Here is a 20545-nt window from a genome sequence, read left to right on the forward strand (position 1 = left end):
CTTTCCTGGGGACTTGCCTGGTGGCGCAGTGGATGAGACTCCGTGCTCCCAATGCAGGGGGCACAGGTTCGATCCCTGGTCAGGGAGCTAGATCCCACATCAGGGAACTAGATTCCCACATGCATGCCGCAACTATGAGTTCTCATACCACAACTAAGGAGAACCCTCGAGCCACAACTAAGACCTGGTGCAACCAAATAAATAAATATTAAAAAATAAAAATAAAAGCCTTGCCTGAATTTCTTGTCTGGCCTCTTATCAATTTCTATTGATTAAGGAGGCCAGGAATCCTGGTAGGTAACAAAGGCAACAACTTGACTTCAGAGCCATTCATTCATTCATTCATTCACTAAATATCTCCTGAATGTCTCCCATGTACAGGACACTGTTCCAGGCACTTCATATGTCAGTGAACAAAAGAAATGATTCCTTATCGGATCACGGTGCTTAAATTCTAGCAGGGGGTGACGGCACATAAGCTTTCCAAATAAGTAATTTACTTCATTAGAAGGTGTTAAATGCTATGAAAAAAGAAAAGATAGAGCAAAGTATGGGGGATCAGGAGTCCTGTGGGTTTGAGGTATGTGTTGCAATTTTAAACAGGGTGATCATGGTGGGCTTCATGGAGACAGCAAGATTTGAGCAACAGTGTAGGATAAAGAAAGAAGGGAATGAGCCATGTGGATACCTGGGGAAGAAGTATCACTGGCGGAGGGAGCATAAAATCAGTTTACATCGTGAGAATTAACAAGGGGTCAGAGGGAAATAAAGATGGGGGTGATGGGGAACCCTCTGGAGTGACACATCTACATGAAATGCTTTTCAGAGGTCACAGAAGCTGAGAACTGAAGGATGAGGGGCCTGGCCATGTGAAGAATTGGGGGGAGGGTGTCTCCGAAGGATGTTGCGGTTTTCAGATCTCTCAATATCCTGGCCACCCTTAGGTGTGGGGTGATGTAGAGAAACAGAACAGTGGGAGATATACATATACACAGAGAGAGAGAGAGAGATGTTAGGAATCGACTTACATCATTATGGAGGCTGAGAAGTCCCACAATTAGTCACATGCAAGCTGGACGCCCAGGAAAACCGGTGGTGTAATTCAACCTGAGTCTGGAAGCCTGGGAACAGAGGAGCCGATGGTGGAAATCCCAGTCCAAGTCCAAAGGCCGGAAAGCCAGGAGTCCGAGGGCAGGAGAAGATGGATATCTCAGCTCAGGCAGAGCGCGAATTGACCCTTCCTCTGCCTTTTTGTTCTACACGCACCCTCAGTAGATTGGATGACGTCCACGCACAATGGTAAGGGTGATCTTCTTTACTCAGTCTTCTGATTCAAATGCTTATCTCTTTTGGAAATATCCTCACAAATGTGCTCAGAAGTAATGTTTAATCAGCTATCTGGGCATCCCTGAGCCTGGTCAGGTTGACACAAAAAATTACCCATCACGGTGGGTGGGGGGCGGAGATTGTTCTCCCAGCTCGAGTGTAAATCCCGAGGAAATCTGAGAGCCCCGAAGGGAAATGGCCGGGAGGCAGCTTTAGCTGAGTGTGTTGGGATACACATCTCACCTGGTACTGAAAGCCTGAGATTGTGAGGCCTTGAGTGGGGTCAAGGCTAGGGCCTAGGCCAGGCAAGTCTGAGGCTGGAGTGCCCTCAGGCAAAACAAAAACAAGCAAGAAATAAACAGTGCTAGAGATGGTGAGCTCTGCGATCTGAAACCGCATGAAGCCACTGTTGAGAACCAACCCGGGCTTCACGTTAAATACCTTGGGATATAAGATTATATCGTCTCCTCTTTGGACTCTTCTTTCTTCCTTTTTTCCCTTCCTTCGACTTTACTGAAGCTTAAGACTTGTGGGGCAACACGTAGCAAACTTGCAAAAGCCTGGAGAAAGTTAGCTCAATCCCTTATTGGAGGCCACTTGGAAGCTAATATTTTGGGGGTGGGGAGTTTCCAACCAACATTTTAAACTGCTTTGTCCAGCTCAGATTTGGAAGAGGCTCAGCTTTTCATGTGGGAGATTCGGAGCAAGGTCCACTCTCTCCTAGCGAGTTTCAGTCTCCCCCACTCAGCAGAATCAAAGCCTGGGGACTCACCAGACCCGCCTTCCTTGGGGAGCAGCCTTGGGACCACCTCCAAAGAGGGAGGGCTGCAAATCCTACACAGGTATTGACTCTTTAATCAAGAGAAATTGACAAGAGGCCAGATGAGAAATTCAGGCAAGCTTTTACTGGGGCTAGTGCTATAGCACAAGGGAGTGAAAACGAGAAACAGGTGCCCTCGCTCGCTCTCCAAGGAGGGTGGGCTGGTTCCTTAAATGGGGTGAGGGTAGGGGCCGTTTGGTGGGTTGGGCCGGAGGGGTGGCTTAGGTGGTCTGCCCACTCCCAGGGTGGTGCTGTGTGCAGAGACCATGCGCAGTACCCTGGCTTTCCTCTCGGCACTTCAGAAATGGCGGTTGGTTTGTGGCCCTTTTAAAGTATCCTGCTGTTCACAATTGCCCCGACTGCGCATGCGAGGTTATTTTTCGTCTCTCAGTTTTTTTTTTTTTTTGGCCACGCAGTGCGGCATGTGGGATCTTAGTTCCCCGACCAGGGATCGATCCTGTGCCGCCTGCACTGGAAGTGCAGGGTCTTAACCACTGGACAGCCAGGAAGTCCCTCTTACAGTTTCTTTGTAAATGAAGAGACGTTTGTACAGGTTCAAGTGCAAGCACTCTGGTAGAGAGTCCCAGGTCCCAGCCTATCTCAGTATCTCTTTTAAAAAAGTGGAAATTGGGTGTGAGAGGTGATAAGATCCCTTTGGGAGGGCTTGTGGAGGAACTTCCATTCTTGGCAAGGCAATAGGTGTTCCAACCAAATGCCGGATGCTAACCTCTCCCACCTTCACCTTTCAAATATTTTATTGCAGGAGTCCTGGGATAATTTTTTTTTTCACTGTCTCTAGATGAGCCTTGCCCCTGTGAAGCCCAATACAACCATGAGAAAGGTACTTGCACTACAAGCAGGAAAAGTGAAGCTTCCCCATGGGGGTTGCCATGTGACTGCCCTGTCTGAAATGCCATTAGCAATCCTTTCTCCTGCTTCTTTAACCCTTGACCAGTTGTCTAATGCTGTCCTTTGTTCCTCTGTTTCCTAGGGACTAAGTGTCTTGATTTGCTGAGTGAGGACACAGACTTATTAGCAAAGGACATGAACTGTTCTGTGTCCAGCTTCTGCGGCTGCCGGCCACATCACTTCAATCTCTGCCTCTGTGGTCACGTCGTCTCCTCCTCTTCTATTCTCTGTGGATCTTCTAAGGATGCTCATCGCTGGATTTAGGGCCTATCTGGATAATCCAGGATGATCTCACCTTAAGATCCTTAATTTAATTACATCTGCCAAGTCCCCTTTTCCAAATAAGGTGATAGTCGCAGATCCCAGGATTTGACATGGATAGCTCTTGAGGGGCCGTTTTTCAGCCTACCACAAGTACAAGGGACTCAGAAACCCAACAGAAGGAACAGATGAAAGGAGATCCGCTTCCCTTTGAATCTGAGATGCAGCCACCTGGCACCGCTACCCTTCCTCCGTCCCCAAACTCCCACTAGTCACCCCAGACCTGCCCTCTAGGCCTCCCAGAGCAGGCCTCTCCCGAAGCCAGTTTGCGAGGGCCCTTCCGGCGGTGTTCTCTCCCCATGAGACACACAGGGAACGGAGTCCTAAAGCAGCATGGTGGCTCAGCAGCCCACTTGGATAAGGAATCCTAGAATAAGGGATAAGGGGGGGTGGAAGGGATAAGAGGCAGGGAAGGGCTGGGGAATAACAAAGCCTTTTTCTCTCCTTCCGCTTTCAGAGGAGGGAAGTGTGCACTGTCTGCGGGTAGGCATTTGCGGCGGTACACACTGGCAGGCAGGCGGGCGGGGCAGTGTCCCCCCCTGCACACGGTGGGAAGTGGGTGGCTGCGCGCACCCGGCTGTGCGCGAGGCAGCGGGGGTGGGGGTGGGGGGCAGCGCCCGAACGTGCACACGGCGGGGGAGGGGGGAACGGCTGCCGCAGTGCGCGCTTCCGCCCAAGCTGGTGCTCCCAGGCGAAGAGGACGCGCGCGCGCGCCTGGAGCGCTGTGCCTACGCGCCCCCGCCTGGGGCTATAAAAGCCTAGCCACCTGCTGCCGCTAGTGCGTCCAATTGCCCGAGAAGCCAACTCAACCTCCTCCGGCGGCAGCTCCTCTCGACATGGATCCTGAGACCTGCCCCTGCCCTACTGGTGAGCCCCCGCCCCCATCCTGCGGCACAGCGCGCCCCTTTACTTGCAAAGAACCCCGTGCCCTACGCCTTTGCTCAAGGACATTTGGGGAAAGGGAGTCATTTCCCCCAAGGGGCCTGGCCCCACCCCAAGTTTCACCAGTTTAACTCTTCCTGTGGTACCTCCCTCTCTAGGCGGCTCCTGCACCTGCGCTGACTCCTGCAAGTGTGAGGGATGCAAATGCACCTCCTGCAAGAAGAGTGAGTGTGGGGACCCCTCTGCCCTTCCCCTCCCTGCTGTGCTCCCCAGAGCACAAGGCCTGTCCACGCAATACAGAGCGAACCCTAGGCCCCCTGTTACATTGCTTTGAAGTAACAGAACCACGCGGGAGGCCTTAAGACTCAGTTGCAGGGGCCCCTCCCTCAATGATTGTTACCTTAGGCCCTACGGTGGCAAGATGTTTTTGTAAATTCCCGGAAGATTCTAATGGGCAGTTGGGATTGAGAACTGCTATCCTGGTCCAATTCCTCCCCTCAAAACCTCCAGTGCCTGGGGAGCCATTAGTGAGGCTGGGGGTTAGCTCTGGAGTTGGGGTCCCTTGGGCTCTCTCAGGCCTTTGTGGATCCCCTCGATTTTACCCCCCTGAATCTCCCCAAAGCAGTTGAACACGCAGGGGGAGAAGGAGGTGGGGGGAAGGCGCCCTTCTTCTTTGCGTGTTAGACTAGGTGTGGAGCACCCCCACCCCACCCCCTGGCCGTGAATCTCCTGGACTCCCTACACCTGTACCATCTCTGCTCCTGCAGCTTTATCCTTCAAGGCCATTTACCCTGGATGTTTTCTCCTCCAGGCTTACAGCTTCCCAGCGTGGGCCTAATACCCCCATCCCGGGGAGTCCTGTGCTCACAGAAGGGGCTGTGGGCTAGTTACTAGGTACCCCTCTCCCAGGGTAGCCCAGAGCATAGCTGACACAACAGAGATGCTGAGTCAACCCAGGTGTGAGACTAGGAAGGGGGCAGTGACCTCTGGCATCCCTCCTTTTCCCCCTCCCTCTTGATGGGGACAGATGGGGGAGGCGAGGCCATCAGACTGGGTGCCCCCATTTTATCTGCAGGCTGCTGCTCCTGCTGCCCCGCAGAGTGTGAGAAATGCGCCAAGGATTGTGTGTGTAAAGGCGGAGAGGGCGCCGAAGCTGAGGAGAAGTGCAGCTGCTGCCAGTGAGGACGTGCCCCGTGCGAAACGTGTGTAAATAGTGCTGGGTGGCCCAGCGCCACCTGTCCCCGTGGTGAGGCTCGGGGGCGTGTCCCCTTCCCCTGCTAGCCACTGGCAAGTGACAATAAATCCTATGAATGACATAAAGCAAGGACTGGTCTCTTCTTAAAGGGGCAGGACATGGAGGGTAGAAGGAGCCTCATCTGAGGGGACAGCTCAGTTGAAATATAAAATCCTGAGATTGGCCACTGGTCTTTCTGGGACTCGAATGGAACTTCGGGGGCTGAGGACATCCTCCCGCACCTTCATATGCCACTTGACCCTCTTGCCAAGTCAAGCTTAACTCTGGGGAAAGAGGGGAGACCAGACCCATATGGGTCTGTCTCTTTCTCCTGCCTCTCAGCCTCACTCTCTGCATCTGTACAATGGGGTTGGGGGAAGTTAAAACCAGCCCCCAGCCCCAAAGGCCTGCAGTTTCTGGAATTTTCTAGCTGCTCCTGCAAAGCTGCCTGTTTTCAGGGTCATTAGAGGAGAGGCCAGGAGGCCTGGGGCCTGTCTTGGGAAACCGTTCAGCTGCGTTTCCAAGGTCACCGCCCTGAGCAGCCTGTCTCCGCGAACAGATCGTTCAGCTCCTTTTCAAACCTTCTCATTTGGTAGTTTGTGTCCAGCTCCTTCCCTCTTCAAGAGGAAGTAGGGTAATGAGTGCTTCAATCCACAGTAGTTGTGGTACAGTCCTTGATAAAAGGGAACACGCAGATTCTACCTGGGTTGAATGGAAAAGAAAAATAGAATTCTGGCAGAGAAAAGTTTCCCAGTTAAGAGAACACAGTGCTGCAAACATGTCAGTTTTCCTCCAAGTTGCTTTATCAGGACAGTCCATTCAAAAGCCCACCAGGATTTTGTTGTTTAACCCAACAGGCTGAGTTTCAAAAAACAGTGCCAGAAAAGCCAAGCCAGTGTTGGAAAGGAACAACAAAAAAGGCTTGTTCTAACCGCATACCAGTTCTTGTTCTAAAGCTCTAGGAAGTGGTGTCGGCTCAGGAATAGATCAGTGGGACAGAGAGGATAGTTCAAAAATAGACCCCAGTGCAGCTGCAAGTAAGAGACATGAAATCATCAGCAAAAGGATACACTAGTTAGTGAAAAGTGCTGAAACAATGGGCTACCCCTTTGCATATCAGATAAAAAATAATTTCCAATTGACTTAAACACCCAGGAGCAAAATCAAAGCTGTAAGAGAATTTGGAAGAGGAAAATAGGAGAATGCTTATTACTTTGGGGTAGAGATACCTCTTTTAACTAAGACACCAAAAAGATTGATAAATGCGAGATTATCTTGTACAAAGTTCTCTTAAGTACATTATCTTACGTGATCCTTACAACTCTAGAAGAATGGTATGATTAGTAAACCCATTTTACAGATGGGGCAATAGGGCTCAGGGTAATCTGCATGCAGTCTACTGAAAGAGAAACTGAGGCATATTAAAATGTTTTAAGAGTTGATTTGAGCAAATATCTATTCAAATCGGGCAGCATCCAATGTAGCAGATAGAAAGGAACTCAGAGGAGCTGCACAGAATGAAAGACTTTTATAGCTAGTAGGGAACAAGGAAGTCATAACAGGCAAAAAAGCAGGTTGGTTATTGCAGTTACTTTCCTTCAAGGGATGGCAGGGGCCTCTCAGGCAGATTACCTAACTAGTGCTGATCAGGTGATTCCTGATTGGTTAAAGATTTCTGGGCGGGCCGAAGTTCCTGGTGACATGGGGCTTAGCATAAGCAACTCCATTTTGAGCCTGCTGTCTTGTGCTTAACAGGCAACAAAGCTAGAATGTGGTAGAGCCAGGATTTGAACCCAGGCTGTCTGACTAAAGTCTAGGCTCTTAAACCTAACCATGCTTGTCTTCTCTGTTTGTTTCTGGCTTGCCTTGTGTTACAAAAAGCATCAAAACAAAGCTAAATTACCTCACACCCATTAGGATAGTGTCTGTCCCTTTGGGCTGCTGTAACAAAATACCAGAGATTGGGCAGCTTATAAACAACAGAAATTTATTTCTCACAGTTTGAGAGACTAGACGTCTGAGTTTAGGGTGCCAGCATGGTTGGGTGAAGCCCCTTTTCTGGGTCAGAGACTTCTCATTGCATCCTCACATGGTGGAAAGGACTAGGGGCTCTGTGGGGTTTCTTTTATAAAAGCACTAATCCCATTCATGAGAGCTCTACCCTCATGACCTAAGCACCTCTCAAAGGCCCCAAAGGACACAAATATTCAGACCGTAGTAGATGACCAGTATCAGGAAGACAAAAATAACAAAAAAACAAATAAGTGTTGGCAAGGATGTGGAGAAATTGGAACCTTTGTGCACTATTGGAGGAAATGTAAAATGGTGATTCCTCCAAAAATTAAAAGTAGAATTACCTTATGATCCAGCAATTCCACTCCTGGGTATATACCCAAAAGAATTGAAAGCAGGGTCTTGAAGAGAAACTTGGAGGGTATTTTAGCAGTAGTTACTCAAATTTAAAACATACATACCTTCAACCCAGGAAGTTCACTGTCCCATCGTTGGTATCAGCAGAAGCCTCAAAACAAGCTAAATATCCTTCAGGAGTGAAGTATAAAAATGGTCATAATGAACATCTGATAAAAACACACCTGCAATGGAAAGACCACCGCATCTTACCATTCAGTGGGGAAAAAAAACCAAGGTATATGTATAGTATAATGCTAATCACATTAAAAGGGAAATTTATATATGTGTGTGTGTGTGTGTGTGTGTGTGTGTGTGGGCAAGGGTGTCTTTGATGAACGTGTGCATGATGGTGGTGACAGAGGTGCTCAGGGCGTCGTGATTTGGAAGGAGATCTTGCAGAGGTAGGCTAGTTCATCACCTCCACAATGTTGATGATCTTCTCACAATAAATATATCTATTCTTTCTATCCCACCATCTAATGCCAGAATCCACCAGCCTCTGTTCCTATTGCCTTGGTGACAGGAAACTATCTCCCAAGGCAGTCCCTTCCAGTCGTCACCAGCTCTAATTGCAAGAAAGGCCCTTCCCACCCAGAGCAGAATCTTTATTCCTGGTACTGCCCTTGGGACCACAGAGCACAAGTCTATTCTCTTCTTTTCAGCATGGCATAAACATGTAGTTGTGGCATCAGAAAGTCCTGGGTTCAAATCCCCACACTGCCACTTACAGCTGTGTGACCCTGAACAGGCCATGTAGCTCTTCAGTGCCTCATCTGTAAAACTGAGATACTAACAGCATCTGCCTTGTAGGACTGTGCCGAGGTCTAAGTGAAATACACTCAGAACGTCCTGATGCCTAGTACGTGCTCAATATTACGCCCCATGACTACTACGGCAGATGAGAGATAATTGCAAACATGTTGACTCCTTCCATCAAGACCTGGGGTCTTCATCCTTTCCCCTCGAATCTGGGCAGGCTCTGTGGCTTCTTGACCAATCAAAAGTGGTGAAAGTGACCTGTGCTAGTTTCAGGGCCCAGGGCTTAAGAGACACAGCTACCACTCCTGTCTCTTGGGACTCTCACCCTTGGCGCCCTGCGCCAAATGTAATTACCCTGAGGCCACCATGCCGAAGAGGCCACAGGAGGGAGCTCTGGTCTTTAGTTCCAGCTGAGCTCAGCCATCCAGCCACGCCTGCTAGGGTGCCAGACACGTGAGTGAAACTGTCTTAGATCCTCCAGACCAGCCCATCCACCAACTGAATGCCACCAAGTGACCTCAGACAGTGACACATGAAACAAAAGAATCACCCAAATGAGTGCTTCTCAAATTCCTGACCCACAAAACCAGGAGCGACAATAAACTGGTTGTTGTTTAAACTGCAGTTTTGGGTGATTTGTTGCACGGCTACAGGAGCAACCACTGCCCACATATCCGAAGGTAACTGTTTTCTTCCAGATTGAGCCTGCCCACCCCTCTCAGCTGTTGCTCACATGATGGGGTTTTGAGTCTTAGGACTATTGTGATCAACTGTCTTCTGGACTGTTGAAGCCCAATAATGAACACAGCCCTCAGGGTGGTCTGCCCAACTGTGCCAGTTAAGAATCTACCCAGAATGATTTAAACAAAAAAGGAAATTTTGGACTCACAGTGGCTTCAGGCTTGGCTGGATCCAGGTGCTCCAATGATATTGTCAGGCTCCATTTCCTTTACAATAAATTTATTCTCAGGCTCTTTCTCATGGAGACAAAGGCTCTAGAAACTCAGCTTCACACGCTTTCAGGTTGAAGTCTAGATGGAAAGAGTATCTGTCATTCTCCTAGCATTTCCAGGAGGAGTTCCATTGATTCTCTCTGGTTCATGGCTAGGTGACCCAATCAGAGCCAATCACTATGTCCAGGAAGATGGAATTTCCTGGGAGCCCACGAATGGGGCCTACTCCATCCATCCACCTTAGTCCACGTGGATTAGGAGTAGGGAAGAGTGATTCTACAAAGGAAACCTAAGGGTACTGTCACAGGGTAAGGATGAATGGATGACTCAGCAGCAGAACTAAAAATACCCCCATTAGCAGTTAAAAAGAGACAAAAAGTCACCTCCCTCATTCTGGATGGCACACTTCTATTAATGCAGACTAGGGCCACATCATTGCCTCATACTGATAGCTCACACCACACTTGTAGAGGGGTGTTTTTCCTCATCTTATGCTGCTTGGCTTCATTTTCCTCACTTCCTACCACATGAGGACTGCAGGCATTAGAAAGGCCTCACTCTCCACCTCTGTCCCGCAAGGCTTACATGGGTACAGAGATAAGCAAAACTGGGCCTGGGCTGCCCTTCACCTTTGCCGATTGGTCCTCCCTCTCCTCTCAGAGTCAAAATGACTTAAGGGAGACAGCTAGACCTGAAAACAAATTTTACTGCCAACACAGATGGCCCAAACCCAGGGCTTGATTCAATAGTTTACAGGGCAAAAATAAGCGTTATTGTCTCCTCAGTGAGTTGGACTGTTTCCCCTGAGTGGACAAGGGACCATCTGGTTTATAAGAAACCAGGAATTTTGCATACAATGTGGGTGCGTATGTAACAACAGCAGCAAAATCTGCCCACCATCCAAAGAGCAGCCCTCCCATGCTCTCAGTCCACGGGGCTGCCAGACACAGCGAGATTTCTGAGACCTTGGCTCTAACATCAGAGCGTGTTTGCATGTGACCCTCAAATTCTAGTACAATCTGATCATTTGACAAATGAGTAAACTGATGCTCAGGGGAGCCCTGGCCCATAATAGCCCCAAGGTCGCTCAGCAAGTGAGTGGCAGAGTGACCATTAGAATTTAGTCCTTCTGACAATTCAACTCTCCTGCCCTGCATGGAGTTTCTGAGTGACCACATGACCACACAGATCCCAGAGTGGTGAAAAACAAGTTTTTTACTTTCATTTTGTAATCGGCCCTAATGCCGGGAGGCAGGGCTGGGAAGGGAGGACACATCAGGGGATTTACCCCTATTAATTGATTTGACAAATATTTATTAAGCGCCAACTGTAAACCTGGCCCTGGGCCGAGGGCTGGAAGCACATTTCAGGGGCAGTGAGCGCTCTTGGTGTTTTCAGTGGCAGGTAGCTGTGGAGGGACAAAGGTCGCAGAATCACACACTTTCCTATGTATTACAGACATGGGCAGTGCCAGGAAGGAAAGGACAAGTTGTTTACCAGCGCATTCCACAGGCATCCTGACCTAGCACAGGGGTCAGGACGGGCTCCCAGGAGAAAGTGACGTCTGAGCTGAGCTGTGAAGGCATTTCCACAGGATTTTACAGTAAATGCTGTGAGGACGGCCTGTCCTCCGCCCACCCCCTCACTAAACTCCCTACTGCAGCAACCAGCATTCCCTAAACCTGCCACCAACCTTCCAGTAACCTGCTCATCTGATGACACACTCTGGACAATCCCAGGATAATGATCTAAGATCCATTTCACAGCAGCCAGACATGTGCCAGCAGGGAAGCAGGATGTACCTCCCCAGAAAGGAATTTGGACCGCACTTCTACTCTTCCCCTCTGCATCTACTGGGGAAGAAAGTTCTTGTGAGGTTTTCCCTTCCAAATGTTCCATGGGAATGCCAACTTTCCACCCGGCTGCTTCTTCCACGGGCTGGAATACAACTCCTTCCTCTTCCCCTGCCTGGCAAAGACTTTCTCACTCTCAGGCCCAAGGCAAGGGCCCACCTGACAGGCCCACCTCCTCTCAGGCTGGACTGGGTCTCCCCTCTGTTCCCCCTGCCTCCATCCTAGCCATGACCCTGGTATTACTTTTCCCCACGCACCCATGAGGCTGCCCCAATGACTATGAGTTTCCTGGGTACAAGGCTTATGGCTTCTTGATCTTTATTCTCCCCTGTTGGTGATGTCTACCCTTAGAGTGACTTCAGCATCTGCTGGGCCCACTGATTCTAACCAGGCTCTGCCACTCACTAGCTCTGTGACCTCGGGCAAGTTACTTAACTTCTCTGGGCCTCCATACTCTAAAATGGGAATGATGACTAGTCCTTACATCACAGGGTTGTTAGAGGATTAAATGAGAGCTCGCACATAACACGCTTACACTTTCCCTATCTCATGCTAAAGCACTCGATATACAGCATATGTTATCAATAACCAGCCCACGGGTTTAATATGATGCTACACAATTTTTAAGCCCTGACGGGTGCAAAGAGTTTTTTTTTTAATCTGTCCTGACTTCCCACCGGTTTTCCCCCGGAGCAGGATCCGCAAGACCCACTCTCTTAGGTTCAAGCACAGGGTACCGGACGCGGTGGGGAGGGTTGGGGTGGGGCGTGCTGGGGTAGGGGGAAGGCGGTGGCGGGAACTGCGCACACAGCGAAGGGCAGGGGTCAGGGTGCTCCGCGCACAGCCCAGCACAGCCCTGCATGCGGGGTCCGCGCTCTGCACCCGGCCCTCCCTCGCCGAGGCGCACCTAGGGCGGCTACTGAGAACTGGTGCCGGGTGGTCCGTGTGCACAGCTCGGGGCGCCGCGCGGGCCGCCAGTGACTCAGCGCGGGGCGTGTGCAGGCGGCGCCCGCCCCGGAGGGCTTTTGCACTCGCCCCGGCTCCTTCCCGCTATAAAGGCAGCCCACAGCGCCCTCCGCTCCAGCACGCCCCCTCGACTTCCCTGCCATATTTCGTGACGCAGTCTCCGGACCCCAGCCTCCGCTTCGTCTCGCCATGGATCCCAACTGCTCCTGCACCGCGGGTAAGGAGATTTGGTTCGGGATTGGGTGTCAATTGTAGAACTAGAGAAGCAATTTCTAACTCGTCACTCACTTTCCGGGCACAAATTGCCCCTTTCGAAAGCGTTTTGGTGTACCCGCCTCTATTCTAAGTTAAACTAGGAGATCCCGTTTGACCGATAAGGAGATCAGAGTTCGTGGCTTGCCCAGGTTCCCACGAGTTGGTTGTGGAACTGGGACTCCAACTCGGGCTCCTAGCACCCATGCCCGCGTTCGAGTCTCCGGGAACCGTTTTTATGTCGGCCGTTCTCTTTGCAGGCGGATCCTGCGCGTGTCCCGGCTCCTGCAAATGCAAAGACTGCAAATGCACCTCCTGCAAGAAGAGTAAGTGGAATTTTCTCTACATCTACCCCTAACGCGCCCACCCCTCCGCCAGGCCCGCCCCTCACGCCTCCAGCCCTCTACACCACGGAGGGAATTTAAATAGGGCAGTAGGTACCCCTTCCCTAGGGACGGTGGCGCCTCCACTGGAGAGGACGGGAAGCCTCATTAATCCTCTGTTCCAAGCGCTCATCTCTGCCGCCTCCTTCCCTTCCCCAGGCTGCTGCTCCTGCTGCCCTCCGGGCTGCGCCAAGTGTGCCCAGGGCTGCATCTGCAAAGGGACCTCAGACAAGTGCAGCTGCTGTGCCTGATGTCGCGGAGAGCCTGCCCCGGGTGTAAATAGAGCAACCAGGACAAACCTACATTCCTCTTTTTTTTTTTGTCCTATAAAATACAAGAATGATAATAAAAGTGGTTGGCTTTATTCTGGCTGTTTTCCTTAACTTGACCAGAGCTGGGGTGAGGGACTGGACTAGCAGTACACAGACTTGGTTTCTGGACCAAAATGTTAGCCCTTAACAAACCCAGTGCCTTGTTCAAGCCACATTACCCCACTGGGCTTCATCTTTTGTAAAATGGAAGAGCCTTAGGCCAGATGCTATAAGGACACTGGGCACATACAGGGTCCGCTCTGTTTTCAAGTCAAGGGTTGGTGGCACAGAAACTTCTCAATCCACAATCCTCATTCTCCATGGTTTCCCTGTTCAACTGCAGTTCCTCGCTGGATTTTAGTCTTCAGTGACTAAAGGGGTGGAAAACTCCCTCACCTGCTTGAATCTAAATGGGGCGTCTAAAAAAATCCCTGTGGTGAAGGAACAGATTTCATTTCCCATCCATTGCAGACCTAAACCTTGGTAAAAAACAGAAACAAAAAAAAATATAAAAATGCCACAGAACAATACAAAGCCCATGTTTTCAGATTCCACACACGTAATTTCAGTCAATATATGAAAAACAAACAAAATCAGAGATTTAAAAACGTCGCACACGTGTTCATCGAAGGTGTCCATTGAGCACCGTTGCAATCTGTCCTTCCAAAATCCAGCCCTTGGCTACTTGAAAGCCGCAAAATAACTAGGGCTGTGGAGGGAATTACACAGTCATTTCCCATGAAGAGGGCACGTGCCTGAGAATTGGTTCCAGATGGACTATTTCACGTCTGCCCATGCTGGGTGATGGCAGATTCTGCAGTCTGGAGGGTATGGTGGTGTTTATTAGGCAGGAGTGAGGTGCCCTGTGACTTGTAACTAATGCCAGCAGTTAGTCCCCCTGGCTGTTTGTGGAGGGAATGGCTATTTGATGTAAAATAAAAGAGAAAGACAAGTCAGGTGGCCCAAGAGTCAAGACCATGCTTGCCCACAGGTGCCCTGTGTGAAGAGGGGGTTTCAGAAACCAGCCTGTGCTGAGTGCATGGGCGTCTCAGTTCACAGCCTGTTTTGCCACAGGTGGTATGGCCTGGGCATGTTACTCAACATCTGAGTCTCTATTTTCCCAATTGTGAAAAAGAGATGATATCTCTATGTGGGGATTAAATGATAGTGTCCTGGCTTAATAAACAGTGGCCGTTATGATCATTATGTCCACACTGACATTCATGAAGACAGAATCCTTTTAGCTCCCAACAAGCTCTTGGGGAAAAGCTCACTGGTTTAGAAGCATTATTCTGGGTTGGAGGTTAAGGATGGGATTGGAAATTTGCTGATCCGGTGCCAAAGGGAGTATGGATGACCTCCAAAGAGGCCCCCAGGACAAGATGCTGCCACAGCATTTGGACAGACTCAGAAGTCATTCCCATGCTTCATGTCGTTTGATCTGCACAGGAACCAGTGAGAGAGTGAATGTGCAGGGGCTGGAGTGATTGTGCTGATTCCAGAGAGGTTAAGCAACCTGCCCAAGGTCACACAGCTCAGAGGGCAGAGGTCTGAACCCACACTACAGCTGACCTCACGCCCTGGCCACAGCTGGCAGATAATGATGTCACTGAATGCTAAATCCTGCCTCTCACTATTCAGAGTTAGAAGGACCTCTCGAAATGGACAGATTGTGCTCCTGGCTTGACACATGGAAAACTGAATTCCAGAGAGGTCACAGAACTATACAGACTGCCTGCTCAGTGCTCTTCCCATTGCTGCCCCTGTGCCAGCTTTCAACATCCTCATCTGTCATATGAAGTCCTGGTGTAAGATCGTGGGTGAGGGCATGATGCTGCAGTCCGCCTGCATGAGTGCCCATCTCACCTGCATCACTTACAGCCACAGGACATAATCTCTCTATGGCTCAGTCTCCTCCACTTTTTGTTTTGTTTTGTTTTTGTTTGTTTTTTTTTTTGCAGTACGCGGGCCTCTCGCTGCTGCGGCCTCTCTCGCCGCGGAGCACAGGCTCCGGATGCGCAGGCTCAGCGGCCATGGCTCACGGGCCCAGCCGTTCCGCAGCATGTGGGATCCTCCCGGACCGGGGCACGAACCCGTGTCCCCTGCATCGGCAGGCAGACTCCCAACCACTGCGCCACCAGGGAAGCCCGGTCTCCCCCACTTTTAAAGGGGCAAAATAAAAGCATATGATTCAGGAGATTAAAGAACTAGTACATGAAAAGAATTTAGTATGGTGCTTGGCACGTGGTGAGTGGTCTACAATGTTCGCCATTTATTATTATTATTAACATAGGGGGTATTTATTTACCTCTAGACACAGAAACAGTGGTGGTGTGCCTAGCTGTGTGTCCTATGTTGTCCTCATCAACTGAACAGCACTGGGGATTTATAACCCTGAGCACAACAGTCTGTGCCCTTTGCTACCACTTACACCAGTATTTTACTTAACATTTTTCCTTTAATGACTTACATGTTTTAAAATATATTTGTATTAGCATTCTCCAGAGAAACAGAACCAGCAGGATGTAGGTAGGTAGATAGATAGATTGATAAAGAGAGTGAGAGATTTATTTTAAGAAATTGGCTCATGCAACTGTGGAAGCTGGCACAACTGAAGTTTATAGGGCTAGCCAGCAGCCTGGAAATTCCAGTAGGAGTTGATGTTGGTTGCAATCTTGAGTCTAAAGGCCGTCTGGAGGCCCAATTCCCTCCTCTTCAAGAGACCTCAGTTTTTCTCTAAGGCCTTCACTGACTGGATGAGGCCTTCCACATTATGAAGGGTAATCTGCTTTTCTCAAAGTCTACTGATTTAAATGTTAATCACATCTGAAAAATACCTTCACGGCAACATCAGGCTAGCGTGTGACCAAGGATTGGGTATGACAGCTAAAACACGTGGGTACATAAAACTAACCGTTATAGACCACCACTTATCAAACTAGCACCCACACAACTTCGTAAACCGCACTTAATCTCCCAACAAAGACAATAACAAGGTCATACTTCTGCCTAACGTGACACAACTATCCTACCTACAACTTAAAATGTATAACACCATCCCCAGAGGAGGATGCAAAGTCCTTGGGTGATGGTCACTTTTGTACTTGATATCACGTAACAAATACTGTGATGTTAACAACACGTAATCACTACAATGTAAAGTCAATACCTTCTATGTTATATGAGAAGGGGATAAAAGAGGGAAGAAAACAAAGATATTTGCCATATATATATAAACATATTTATAACAAAATAATGAAGCAGTACTCCTAACAATTACAGTTGTCATTTCTGTTTCTGGAACTGGTCATGTGGTGATAGCTGACATTTATAAACATCTTCTTACACTACCTATTCTGTATCCCCTTTGCTCCCTGCAAGCATCTCAGTTGGTCATGGTTCTTTACGATGCTGGGGTGACCCAAACCTTCATTTTTGAAGGGTCTGAGCCTTTATCAGTCCTGCCTTGATTGGGTTGTTATAGTAGTTTTTCACTGACTTTAATCACAGAGCAGGGTAGTACTAAGAGATGCCCTAAGGGATCTTCTCTATTCCACAGGCTTTTTTTTACAGCCATTACAGTTTTAACCAATAAGCCTAGAGTAGTTGCTACTTCTTGCAACTAGCTCCGAGCAGCATAATATCATCAGTGTACTGGACCAGTATGATGTCTTGCAGAAGGAAAAGGCAATCTAGGTCCTTGAAAACAAAATCATGATATGGGCCTGGAGAGTTGATAAGCTTGAGGCTTCTCTCTGTTTAAAAGATTTCAAGCAGTACACTGATGTTGAAGATACATCAAAGGAAAACTTTGGGCCAAAGGAAAACTTTATCTTTGACCTTCTTCCCTTGGGAAGCTGACTGGATTCAGACCCGGTGGCACTACTTCCCAGCTCTGTGACCCTGGGCAAGTTATTTAACATCCTTGTGACTTACCTTTCCCACCAGCCAAATGGGCTCATAAATAACAGTATTCCTCTTTTTGAGTCTTTGTGAGGGTTGAAAGATAAACAATTAACCAGGTGGGACACACACAGAATGCTGTCTAATGGTCAGTAATATTGAAAGGGAAACAATTATTTTTCTTGATATGCAGATGCCAGATCTGCCTATCACCTGAAATGACCCCTCCCCTGGGGGCATCCCACTTTCTGAACAACTTCCCTGGAGTGAGGTGGGCTGGCTAGGCTGTGGAGAGTCTCTGGAGAGTTTTGTGCAAAGGATCCAGACATATGTGCCCATACATCCTTTCAAACTTAGAGAGTGGAGGAAAGATGGAGCAGACAGAGGCCAGCGTCCGCCTTGAAACTGAGACAGAAAAATAGGGCCTAAGTCCCTCTGGGCACAGGGAAAGGAAAAGTACTGGGAGGCAAACGTCACATCCGCAGCTGGGACGCTGCACACAACTCCCTCGGCTCTTTCCACCGCCTGTGAGCTCATGCCGGGGGGCCGGGAGGGGGAGGGGGGGGGGGAGGAGGGCCGGGCGCGGCGCACACGGGTTCCGGAAAGGACGAACTTGAGCACCAAGGCAATGGGGCCTGGGGTGGCAAAGAGAGGGGGGGGCTGGGTTCCTGGAAGATCCCGGAACAAAGGTGACTGCCTACCTTGGGAAATTTGGGAAGGGGCGGGCAGGGAAGCTGGGAAACCGAGAGCCGCCCGGCACACCGTCCCTCCGCGAGTTCTAGCGCCAAAGGGGCGGCCGCAGCGCTGCACACCGACCCAATCCTTGCTCACGGAACCCTGCGCTCGGCCCGCCCGGCTGCGCACAGCCGGAACGGGGGCTGCCGGCTGCACAGGCGCAGATCCGCGCGCCGCGTGCAAGGCGGGGGCGGGGCCTCTGCGCCCGGGCCGCCTCCTCTGGGTATAAACTGACCCGCCGGCTGCTAGGTTCCAACACGCCCCCAACCGGCCCAAGACCCTCTTCTTCGCTACTTGCTTTGGACCCCCGGCCTCACCTCGCCTCCAAATGGACCCCAACTGCTCCTGTCCCACTGGTGAGGAACCCCTGGCTCTGGAACTTAGGATGCCCCTTCCCCAATACCAAGAAGCATCCCTGGGTTTGGAGGAGGGAGGAACATTTTGAGCTTGAGCTGAAGTAGGCTTCTGTAGTTAACCCGGCTCGTGCTTTCTCCCTGGACAAGAGCCTTCATCCCCCATTAGAGTGTTTCCATCCAACTGGGGCTTCCATTTCAGAGGCGAGAGGCCTGAGGCTCAAGGCTGTTCTGCGCCACATCATCCAGGTGTCAGGGGGCTTCTGGGTCGGCCGCAGTGCTCTGTCCAGGCCTCTGCATTCCCTGTGCCGGGTGCGAGGGGACATTGCCTGTTATGGGCTCAGACAAAAGGTCCTGGCCACCAGACCCAGGCATCCTGAATGGGCTCTGGAGCCTGGGACCATACCTGTGGGGTAAATACAAGGCAGTACACAGCCCTTTGCATAGAAGGGCAGAGAAGGAGGGGTGAGACTTCTGTCTGTTCTATGCTGGACAGGAGTCCCTAGCACTGGGCCCTGCACCCAGGAAGAGGTTGCAGGGAGGGATTACTGACCATCTGCTGTACCTCCTGCATCCCCCTCCCTGCTCACTGCTGGCCTTTCCCTTCCTGGCAGGCGGCTCCTGCAGCTGCGCTGGCTCCTGCACCTGCAAAGCCTGTAGATGCACCTCCTGCAAGAAGAGTGAGTGTAGGGCTTTCTCTGGGAACCTGGGGGCTGCAGCTACGGTGAGGGAGGGAACCCAGAGCGGGCTCTGAGTGTATGGCTTTGGCGGGGGGGCTGGTCTTCCTTTGCCCTTCGGCACCTGTCACTGCTGCTTCTGACTTTCTGCCTGTCCTGGGCTAAGATGGGGCAGGGCAGCCACTTTGTAGTGGAAGCCAAACCCCAAGGTCCTCCCAACTGTCTTGGAACAGAGCATGTTTTTCTGTACTCGGGGTCCTTTGGATCTGAGGGCTTGTGGCAGGGCTGCTGTTGGGCAAGGAGGAGCCTGGGAAAGTCATCGCTGACATCTGCTTTCACCCCTCTCTCCCCAGGCTGCTGCTCCTGCTGCCCCGTGGGCTGCGCCAAGTGTGCCCAGGGCTGCGTCTGCAAAGGGGCCTCGGACAAGTGCAGCTGCTGTGCCTGATGTCACGGAGAACCTTCCCCAGGTGTCAATGGAGGAACACGGGCCGACCTGCGTTTTTATACCGCTCTGACTTGATTGCTACATTCCCTTTCCTATGAAATATGTAAGTGGTAATAAAAGTTGTTGACACTATTCCGACTCGCCTTTCTTTTCTGTGCATTGGGAATAAGGGCTTTTGTGCCATCCAGGGCTGGTGTAGGAGACTGGGTGAGAAGTGCAGAGACTTGGGTACTGGAACAAAATGTGAGTCCCTAGCAAACTGAGTGCCTAAGACAAGACACACTCCCTCACTGGGTTCATCTGCGTAACACGGAACAGCATTAGATCAGATGCTCTAAGGGTGTCGAGCAGATACAAGGTCTCCTCCATTATCATGTCAAGGGTTGGTGACATGGCAAGGGTTGGTGGCTTCTCAATACCTCATTTCCCATCCTCTGATTTCCCTGGCTAACTTCACTTCCTCATAGATTTTAGGCTTGAAAGACTCTAAAGAAGTTGGAATCATACCTCCAGTTACCTGGAAGTCTCAAACTCCCTGCACTGAAAGACGTGTGAATTTTCTAGCTGTGGTTTTTATTTTCCAACTTCACAAACCTAAACTGTGGTAAAATAAAATTAAGTGAACTACTAAGAAAAATTTAAAAGGATACAAAACCCAATTTTTGATTCAATAAATTTGAATAAATATATGAAGAACAGAGTAATACAGGAAAAATTTAAAAAGTAAAAACATGTTTGTTCACTTGAAACTAACACAATACTGTAAATCAGCTATACTTCAATTATTAAAAAAACCCACGTGTTCATCAAAGGAGTATGTTGAACGCTGAAAACACTTTCAAACACCCCACTGTGTGGACCACCCACACCTGGAGTAGCTCTTCCCCCCCATCCCCACAGGGAACATGTGTCTTGGCTGGCCCAGTGCCAGTGACAGGACACCTGCTACCCCTGAGAGCTCCCTGCGGTGAGTTGGCTCTGAATCTTTGGAAGTTCCTTAAGGTCAGGCTGAACTCTACCTTCAAAATCCAGCCCTTGGTTACTTGAAACC

At 50.0% G+C, this 20545-nt stretch overlaps 2 protein-coding genes and 1 long non-coding RNA gene across 3 annotated transcripts; 2 read left to right on the top strand and 1 right to left on the bottom strand.

Moving 5' to 3' along the window:
- Window positions 1-5442: 5442 nt before the first annotated feature.
- Window positions 5443-18132, bottom strand: LOC113627317 (uncharacterized). Its single transcript, XR_003435508.1, has 4 exons — window positions 17986-18132; window positions 9553-9694; window positions 7967-8086; window positions 5443-6194 (listed from the first exon to the last, which is right to left on the bottom strand). It is a non-coding gene; the product is annotated as an uncharacterized LOC113627317 (long non-coding RNA).
- LOC113627315 (metallothionein-2) lies at window positions 12519-13434 on the top strand. The gene is made up of 3 exons (XM_027119873.1): window positions 12519-12652; window positions 12948-13013; window positions 13230-13434. The coding sequence occupies exons 1-3, from the start codon at window positions 12625-12627 to the stop codon at window positions 13319-13321; spliced, it is 186 nt and encodes a 61-aa protein (XP_026975674.1). The 5' UTR covers window positions 12519-12624; the 3' UTR covers window positions 13322-13434.
- A 116-nt stretch (window positions 18133-18248) lies between the features above and the next one.
- Window positions 18249-19626, top strand: LOC113627316 (metallothionein-1E). The gene is made up of 3 exons (XM_027119875.1): window positions 18249-18375; window positions 18987-19052; window positions 19403-19626. Exons 1-3 carry the CDS (start codon window positions 18348-18350, stop codon window positions 19492-19494), a joined length of 186 nt encoding a protein of 61 aa, XP_026975676.1. The 5' UTR covers window positions 18249-18347; the 3' UTR covers window positions 19495-19626.
- Window positions 19627-20545: the final 919 nt, after the last annotated feature.

This window comes from Aethalodelphis obliquidens, unplaced genomic scaffold (genome assembly GCF_003676395.1).
Source record: "Aethalodelphis obliquidens isolate GAN/ISIS:26980383/991018 unplaced genomic scaffold, ASM367639v1 scaffold20, whole genome shotgun sequence".
In the NCBI taxonomy this organism is placed as follows: domain Eukaryota; kingdom Metazoa; phylum Chordata; class Mammalia; order Artiodactyla; family Delphinidae; genus Aethalodelphis; species Aethalodelphis obliquidens.

Bases quoted from the DNA above. Each gene is read 5' to 3' on its own strand.
- LOC113627316 (XM_027119875.1), top strand. From the start codon at position 18,348: ATGGACCCCAACTGCTCCTGTCCCACTG. The intron at 18,376-18,986 runs GTGAGGAACCCC...CCTTCCTGGCAG, and splicing joins CAACTGCTCCTGTCCCACTG to GCGGCTCCTGCAGCTGCGCT. The intron at 19,053-19,402 runs GTGAGTGTAGGG...CTCTCTCCCCAG, and splicing joins ATGCACCTCCTGCAAGAAGA to GCTGCTGCTCCTGCTGCCCC.
- LOC113627315 (XM_027119873.1), top strand. From the start codon at position 12,625: ATGGATCCCAACTGCTCCTGCACCGCGG. The intron at 12,653-12,947 runs GTAAGGAGATTT...TTCTCTTTGCAG, and splicing joins CAACTGCTCCTGCACCGCGG to GCGGATCCTGCGCGTGTCCC. The intron at 13,014-13,229 runs GTAAGTGGAATT...TCCCTTCCCCAG, and splicing joins ATGCACCTCCTGCAAGAAGA to GCTGCTGCTCCTGCTGCCCT.